The following is a 9,000-nucleotide window of genomic DNA, read 5'->3' on the forward strand; positions in this document are numbered from 1 at the left end:
ACTTAAGATTTTAAAAAAGGCCTTCTGACTGTTAGTCCTTAGACTATTAAACAGTGCCTTCTAGTGGAGACAAAAGAGACGTCCGGCAGATGTCGTGCAAGGTTAAAAGAAAGTCTCAGACACCGTTGAACTTTAGGCAGTTTTCTTTTAATTACTTAAAGTCCATTTACAGCAGTTCCACTTGGCGAAGGGGAAGGCAGGAAGAGGGAAATGACACTTGTAGCCACGCTGAATCTTTGCTTCTCCCACATATGCGGTATCTCCTGGGAGGCTGCAGCTCCAGAGTGCAGAAGGCACAGAGTCAGCTTAGCACTGGCCTGCAAACTCGACTGAGGCATGATAGAGAGAACAGGCTGACGTGCACAAGGGTGGGCTGAGGAGAACTGTGCCCTGCTGCAGAGATAAGGTGGTACTGCAGCAGGTGTACTATGTCCAGCCCCGACCTCGACGCGCCTGTTCCTCTGAATGTGCCCTGGACAAACTTTATAGTCCACAGTCTTGGAGTGAAGGAGTCATTGGATATGTGGGAGTGAACTAACAGGGAAGTGAACGATGTTAAGGCATTTTACTGATATACACAGATGCAAATGATAGCAGATATAGTTTGGCCAGTACATGGAGGACCAAAACTGACATTTTCCAAAATGTAATCAGCGAAATTATATGATTAGAAAAAAATTACATAATATGACATGTCCAAAATATTATAAAAATAATATTAAGTGAAAGATTTAAAAAAAAAAAAGATTTTTTTTTTATTATCAGATTTTATCTATTTAAATGCATTTTTTTTTTTTTTTTTTTTTAGTCCTCGTCTCTAATTTCTGCTTTACTGCGCAAATAAACAGGGAATGTCTTCAATGTGCATCCTGGGATCAACAAGTACATCTTTTTGCTTGGGCATATAGCATAACCTTCTGGGGGGTGGGGGGGGGGGGTAGTAAATTACACGTAACATCAGCAAAAGTAGTAGAAATAAGAAGAATAAACCAGAGGTAAGAAAAAAAAAGTAAGGTCTCAACAGATAAATTAACCCTATAGACATGGTCAATTTATTTTGGAGCGTGACGGTGGAATACAACATTTAAAGCATCAGTTAATTTCAATATTTACACTTATCACATTGGCAGGTTTGCTCCTCCATGTAAGCTTTTCATTGGATACAGCACATTTAAAGCCGTCCAATTGAAGCTGCCAAATCTCACATCCCACCCACACAGGTAATCTGGGTGACCTTAAGATTGATGGGTTTCAGTGTATATATGGAACACTTCAGAAAAAAAGGAAGACTTGTCCACGCTTCAGTTTGTATGTATGGGGCGGGGGCAGGTGCGGGTGTCACTTCCTGTGGGAACAACTGTTTGCTGACACGCACAATATGTTTGCCACAAGATGGAGAAGCCTTCAAAACAAAAGACATTTCAAGTAAAGCCTTTAAAAAAAAAAAAAAAAATCATAAGAATCATTTTCATACATTCAGAGGGTTCACCACTCACGGAACAAAATCAGAAAAACAGAGGTCAGGCAAACAGAACTCAAAGGTGTGTTTAGACTTTTGGTTCTCCAGTTTTCCATTCAGATTGTTCCCCGGTCTGATAACGCGCAACTGGAACAAAACTGGATTCTATGTAACTTTTTGTTACACTTTTCCGAGCAAATGATTGTCAACGAAAGATGCACTCACAAAAATTTGACACACGACAGCTGCTGCAGACATTAAAAATAAAGTTATTTGTCTTTACTTTTAAACAAGTTCATTTGAAGAGGTCAAAGTCTAAAGCCACCCGCAGTGCCATCAATGTTTCCCAAACTTATTCATACACGTGCACGCCTTGCAGGGTTTTCTTTTTTTTTGCACACTTTGTTGTACAACAAAATAATGCTATTAATAAGACGTAGTCGTTGAGTAGTGATATCTTTATCGCAGGCGTAAGATTTAGGCAAAGTTCGGGACTGTTTCCATGTGAACTCGGACAAAAAGAGGAAAAGAGGAAAAGAAAATGTGCACTTAAGGATTGCAAATGATCTCTTGTGAATAACAGCTATGCAAGAGCCGCCTAAAATAAATACAAAGCCTGCTTTACATGAGCGGGATGAACATCGCACTGACCTCTCTCACACTGGAAGAGACTGGAGGAAGGATGGCGGTGAAAGACGCGACCGCTGGCGGCCAGACGGAATTTTTTTTATCTTCAACAGTTTTCTACTTTTTCTTTTTTAAGCAAGTGAGACAACTTAACATATAAGGCAAGATCCTGGTTTGATTCCACCCAGGAAAAGAAGACCAGGTTAAAACTTAAAAAAGCAAAAAAAAAAAAAAAAAAAAAAAAAAAACGGGGAACACTGCAGCCCCACCACCAGATTCAGAGCAGAAAGCCATCGTTTCAGGGACTTTTATTTTGTGAAGAGAAACAACTTTGAATTTGTTTGTTAAAGTGCATTCAATCATAAATCGTTTGGTGTCGACATGTTAATATGTCCTCAAAATACTCCAGGCAACCCAACATGAAGCATTTTCAACACAGGAGATGAAAAACACACTGCGCAGTTTTGCAGCAAGAATTTCTGATTTTTTTTAAGCTTTCTTTTTGACTGTGAATTGAGCTTGCTGGGTAACTTAAAGCCAAAGGAAGGCGAGAATGTCTGCAGCCCTCGGCCGTGGTTTCTGCCTTCCTCGTGTTATGACGGAGCATAAAAGGGGGGCGCGAGCAAAGGAAACAGTTAAGAAGAGGGCGACCAATATTTACACGACTGGAAACAGGCACTTGTATATCTTTGGTTGGAGAAACCCAACATTGCGAAAGTAATGCATTCACAGAGCGCGCGTGTCCCTTATTGTATTCCCAGGGTTCAATAGGCAACTGGTATTTTTTTTTTTTTCCTCCCTCTCGTCCATAAGTCCATGTCACAGTTCTGACACAGCTCTGGGACTCCTGCTTGCTAACCGTCAGACAGCGCCACCTGCAACAGAAGGAATGGCTTTTGCAGTTACAGCCGGCGGCCAGCGCGCAACCTTCACTTGCTGTGTGTGCCGTCACGGTTGTTGTACCTTCTCAGGGCAGTAGTCCACGTTGGTTTGCCGTACTTTTCCCGGTCGGCCCTTGATGACTGCGTAACAGAACATCGTGATGACCATGACGAACAGGAAGTAGCTTGTGTGCATCAGGTGAAGGTTGATGAGCGATCGGTCATCCTGGAGATGCAAAAAAAAAAAAAAAAGAAAAAAAAAAAAGAGAAGGTGGGGGTTGAAAAGTGCCAAGAGGAACAACAATGATGGGGAGCTCTCAAATCATAGTTTGTTTGCTTTGTCCCCTCTCACCTTTTACTTCCTTCCTTGAAGGAATGCGTCTGAAACCATTAATAACAGAGATTTCATTTTGCCACCTCACGGCCACCTTGTTGTTGAGAGGCTTCAGCAGATGCTATGCTAGATTTAGCAGAAAGCTAAATGTGCTCCTTTCTGGAGATTATAGATAGTATTTTTTTTCCTGGAGGCTTCATTGTGTTTGCCTGCTTCCCGGGAATAAGTAATTAAAAATAAAGATTGACTTAATAATAGGTACATTATCCGGCTGAGAGCAGAGCTGTAGGAGGCAAAGTCACTAAGGTGCGTGTGTGTGTTCAAGCTGTGCCAGATCAGGTGGCGGCACACAGGCAGCGTGCACTTTCAAACCGTGCACTGGACCAGTCAGACCCTGCTGCTGCTGCTGCATGTCAATGGAATCACTGTGATCCTGAAACAATCAGCCAACACTGGCACAAAGGCCTCAATAAAAGGCTTCCTGTATCCACTTGCACAATCATACACTGCCTGAACGTTCCACCGCATAATCACTCTTTTGCTCCCCGGATTTTGTCTGGTTGTTTTGTCTTGTTTCCTGAGCTCTGTAATTAAACTTTTCAAAAAGATTGAAATAGAATTCCGAGTCATAGAGTGTAAATCTTAGTGAGGATTAAATAAGGATGATGTAGAAATTTGGCAATACAGCAATGGCAGGAAAACCCCACAGGTGGTAGAGAGCCCTTTTAAACTGGAAAGTTCACAGCTTAGAAATGGTAACTGGAATGGGCCATTAGCATAACTCGCTGTTTGGAAACCAGAATTACTGGTTAGCAATACAAATTGTGCGTCTCCTTGAGAAAACGTGGTAAAATGTTGACAGGCTGAGAAGGAACAAAGATGGGCGTCGTCGAAGAAAAACCAGCTTCAAAGTAAGCACCAACAATTTGTGGGAGGAGCAACGGAACAAAATCAAAAAAAGTTCACTCGCGTCCGTCCGACTCAAGCAACTCACGTCTGGAACGATGACGGTGAGCTTGGGGTTGAGGGTGTGGTACACCTTTCCGATGGCTCCTTTGTAACACCAGAAGGGGTTGTAGTCCTGGCTGTATTTGGTGTCCGAGTCGCGGACCGTGGTGAAGACTTTGTACCAGGAGGTGGCGTTGGTGTACGTCTCCGGCACACAGTGTGGCGGCTGCCTACAATGACCCCACACCAAACAAGCCCCCAAAAAGTCAACACTGCGGCCGTTCAATAAATATTCTAAATGAAAATGATGGCAATTGTGGCTTTCTTTTAGAATGATCACACATGCTGCAACATGACAATAACTTGCTTGACAGTAAACGGGCTCGGTTTGCGCTCCAAGTGTCCTTTGACATGAATTCAAAGCGGCCGTCCGCTCGGGGGAAGACGATGGACCACCGGCGCGCCTCCCTGTCTGACTTCCGATGAAACTAAACGTGCCCGCCCGAGTCTAAACGACGGTGCTGCCGACGGTTCCTACTGTCGTTTTGCTGCCGTGCTGATGACACGACACCTCGATAGAACGACAGTCCCACAATGGCCGGTGGCGCTACCGTCGTCAAATGTGGAACAATAAAGTCTACGCGACATCATTTCCTCTGGCGGTCTTGCGTCGTTAACTGTCTGTCTGAGCTGGTGTACACATGGACAAGGTTTCTGGGATTCCTGTGATACCACAGACACCCAGTGGTGTGAAGCGGCCTCACACAAACTCAACAACTACGCCGCAAGAGAGCCCGGCGTCTGTGAAATGCAGACGATGAAAAACTCAACATCTTTGTTCTTCGCCCATCCTAAATTCCTGGAGCTTTGTGGAGACGCACACAGTGCGTCGTGACGAGGCGGCCAACTCACACTGTGACTGGGAAGATATTGCTGGCCGCCGAGATGGTCATGCACGTGCTAAACACCACCTGCTCGCAGTGTCCGTGCAGCACGCAGTCGTCCGAGTTCCAAGATAGAGGGAGGGTGAAGGTGATGTTTATTTCTTCATGGGCTTCCCGGCCTACACGGGGAAAACAGCGCATGGGAACAGAACACACTGTTAAAAAACAAACAGGCCAAGGAGCACTTTGAAAAAAAAAGCTTGCTGGCCGTTATTACATTTGTACGACAGGCCCCGGACCGTAGCGTCGGCTAATTGGCGCCGATGCTGAAATAACTGCTGGGGATTATGAGGGACTCTGACAACACAACATGGGGGCTTATTAAGAAGATTTGCAATGCAATTATTAGAGCGTTGACATAGTAACTGGTTCAGCGGCAGACCTGAGTGAACTAAGGCAGCGGCACCGGTGGTCTTACATAGAAGAACCGCTGAGGTGATCAGGGGGCAGGACGGAGGTGGCCTATAAATAACTCTACTGGCTAGTGTTCAGAAGCCTCATCAGAGAGCATCTGCACCGGCCGATGAATGATTTATGGACTTTAACTTGTCCGTTCTGTGGCTTCGCGCAAACACCACGCTTGACTTCTGGCAAACGTCCAAACCTTTGATGAACGTTGCAGCTGACGAACAAGGGCAGGAGAAACAAGGAAAAAAGGATTTTCTGGGTCAAATACTGCAGATGGATTACTTCACACACACACACTGTTGCACAGTCAAAACATCTTTTGATATTCTGCCACACCAGGCAGGTATTTGTGACCGTCGCGTCCACTCAGGGATGGGGCTTCAATCAGAAATAAAGACAATCTGGGCTGTATTTGTATCAGTGTGTGGTGCCTTTAGTGCAAGGTTATCGTCCTTCATCCGAGGAGAGACAGCAATGATTTTTTCCCCCCGTTTCACAGGTTTATGCGTCAGACTTAATTATATTTTTCATGTTGGAAAACCTTGATCTTCGCAAGACACCAAATCAATAAAGTCTACAAGGTTTTTCGTTCAGTTTAATGAAATATTGGATGACATTAAACATCTGACTGAGAAACTCGATTATTTCCTTTAGGTTTGTGCAGAGCTCTAACATTTAAACTAACTCTGAAAAGTGATTAAAGCGTTTTCTGTGCGTTTTGTACGTGGGGGATGTGGAGGCCATGGCAACAACAACACCAGGGACAATTCTAACATTAAACACACAAACCAAAACAAGCCGAGAATAATTAAGCTTGAGGCCAGCTGCATTCGCTGCACAGTCCCTTTACACCTGGAACACTGGAGCAGAGGCACTGCACAGCACCGCCAATGTTTGAGGGCAGGAAACATCTTTAGTTTAACAAATGGACAAACACTGCCCATCAAAGGAAGACCATTTGTCAAACACAGGCCATGGCAACACTTCTGGTACTGAAACCCACCGATATGAAAGTGAAAAAAAAGCAACTTAACGGCACCGAGTTTCTGAAATTTTCAACAGTAACCTGATCCATCAAATACAATCATGTTTTAAATTGGGTCATGCAGGTTACAGTGGTTTTTACAAACAAGAAGTGCAATGTTACGTTCAGTGGAACAGTTTAACTTTCAGGAGTAACTCACACAGTTGGCAACTGTGTACAGCTGGAATCGGTTCTACAGTCAGATTGAGTAGCTGCAATCTGTTCTCGATGAAACTCGACTCTTCTATAAGCATTTCAGATGAAACCAACATTCAAATAAATGCTGGTTAGTGTCTCGGTGTATTTCCCAGGTTGCCATCTGTGTTTCAAGAATGTTTCTGCGTGTCAGCTGTGGCCTTCGGAGGAAATATGCATCTACTACAGAGATTAGCAAATCTTCACAACCTACCGGAGAGGCCGACTTGCTGTCCGAGCACGGTGGCGTACAGGTGGGTGATGTTGCGAGAGTACCCGCCGAACGGACGCTGGGGGTCCAGCGTGAGGGTGATGGGAACCGAGATATTGATGGGGCCCGAGTCCTCCAGCAGGAGGGGCACCTGGGTGCTCGGACGGGATTGGCCGCTGGTCACCACCATGCTCTCAGGCGTGGTCGACTCGTTCAGGCCATGTTTTATCGTCTCATTCTCTGACACGCAGAAGTCCAGCTCGTTGAAGCGCAGCAGGAAGGTGTTCCAGTCCTGCAAGGAGAAAACGTTCGGAATGGCTTTTACTTCCTGAACAGTGAACGCCCAAGATCGTTGGATATCAGTTCAGGTGACAAAGTGACAATGAAAGTGAACCACTAACTGATTACACAGTCGCTTGTGACTTACCTCTGCCAGCTCTGGAGACTTGATCTCCTTTATCTTGAAGAAGTAGCCAATTGTGAGGAAGGCGATGGCCACAGCACTGACGCTGATCATAAAAATAACCAGCGGCGGACGGTTGTTAATGTAGCCTCGCAGGTTGTCTATGGGATTTAACAGATAAACCTGGACATGGAGAAACACACACATACGTCACAGTGAATAAAAAAGTCCAGTATAGAAAGTCTGATCATGTTGGCTTCCATCAGGTCACAATGTGCAAAGGAGCACAAGTCGACACAACTTCATATCACAGACACCAAGCCCCCTTATCTGTCAGTGCTTTCAAGGTGCAGCTCACTGGCGTCAGACTCCAGCAAAATATGTTTAAAAGAAAAAACAGACAGTGAGCCTCAGGGTCAAGTGACAAGCTTTGACTGTCTATACGAAACCGCTCGTGGCATTCTGGACTTAACGAAGACAACACAGACCAGTTAACCAAGATGTTTTTAACGACTGCGGCGCAGGCAGCAGTTCCAATGAAATGTAACTGGATTCCTCCAGCGTTGTATGTAGTGTGGCACTTTCAGAACACAGGGTCAAAACAGTGTTATTTTTTTGCCTTCAAACGCCGTGAGCAACCAAAGGCTCAAGGCTCGTCGATTAAAAACGACTGCTACAAGCGCTCCACAAAGTCGGAGAATGCAGGGTATTTTTTTCCACCTGTCGTTTAGCATAGTCTCCGTCGAGCGTCAAGAGATCGCAGCCGGTGGTGGCCGTCGACCTTGTAGCGCGACCAGCTAGCTACCTGGCTCGGTGACAAGATGTGACAACAGCGAGGTGGGATCGCAGTCAAATAGCCGCAAGCGTTGGGTAAACGCATTGGTTGACAATCAAGTGAATACATAACAACGTTAGAAGGTTCTTACCATGATTTCGCTCTATGCATGCGACTGACAGTAGCTGGGAGGTCTGTTGCGAGCAGCGCACAAGGCAGCGCTGTGGTTGCGTAGCGAGCTAGCGAGCTAACTAGCCTGTACGCTGCTGCTGGAGTCGCCTGGTCTCCCCAAAGCTAGTAGTGCACTCCGAAAACAACACGGAAACACAGAAGTCGTCGGTCGGTGGACACGGCCAGGGCTTCGGAGACTGAACATGGGCTCCTTCCCATTGTTAACCTCAAAGTTCGCTGCAACAGCTCCGAGTAAAAAAGAAGAGACAGTCCGCTCAGTGGAGTAACTGCTTCCTCCCAGCCGTCATCTGTTCGACACAGTGGACTGTCGCCGTTTGAGCGCTCTCATTGGTTGAACTGTGGTCACGCGCACGCAGAGCACGAGAGAGGACAGATTCGACATGTTTACAAACCGCTGGAGGTTTTATGCGGCATTCAAATACCGTCGGAATCTAAATAATAATAATAATAATAATAATAATAATAATAATAATAATAATAATAATAATAATAATAATAATAATAAAAAATATACAAAATATATAATAATAATAATAATAATAATAATAATAATAATAATAATAATAATAATAATAATAATAATAATAGAGACGCACGCG

At 44.8% G+C, this 9,000-nt stretch overlaps 1 protein-coding gene across 1 annotated transcript; it reads right to left on the reverse strand.

Annotated features, from left to right (window-relative positions):
* Nucleotides 1-125: 125 nt before the first annotated feature.
* On the reverse strand, nt 126-8,717 carry tmem248 (transmembrane protein 248). Its single transcript, XM_076031945.1, has 7 exons — nt 8,361-8,717; nt 7,459-7,617; nt 7,035-7,323; nt 5,162-5,312; nt 4,296-4,479; nt 3,050-3,193; nt 126-2,961 (listed from the first exon to the last, which is right to left on the reverse strand). The coding sequence occupies exons 1-7, from the start codon at nt 8,361-8,363 to the stop codon at nt 2,941-2,943; spliced, it is 951 nt and encodes a 316-aa protein (XP_075888060.1). The 5' UTR covers nt 8,364-8,717; the 3' UTR covers nt 126-2,940.
* Between the last annotated feature and the right edge of the window lie 283 nt (nt 8,718-9,000).

Source organism: Nelusetta ayraudi, unplaced genomic scaffold (assembly GCF_046127955.1).
Source record: "Nelusetta ayraudi isolate G7.1 ecotype Tasmania unplaced genomic scaffold, CSIRO-AGI_Nayr_v1 ptg000033l, whole genome shotgun sequence".
Classification (NCBI taxonomy): Eukaryota; Metazoa; Chordata; class Actinopteri; order Tetraodontiformes; family Monacanthidae; genus Nelusetta; species Nelusetta ayraudi.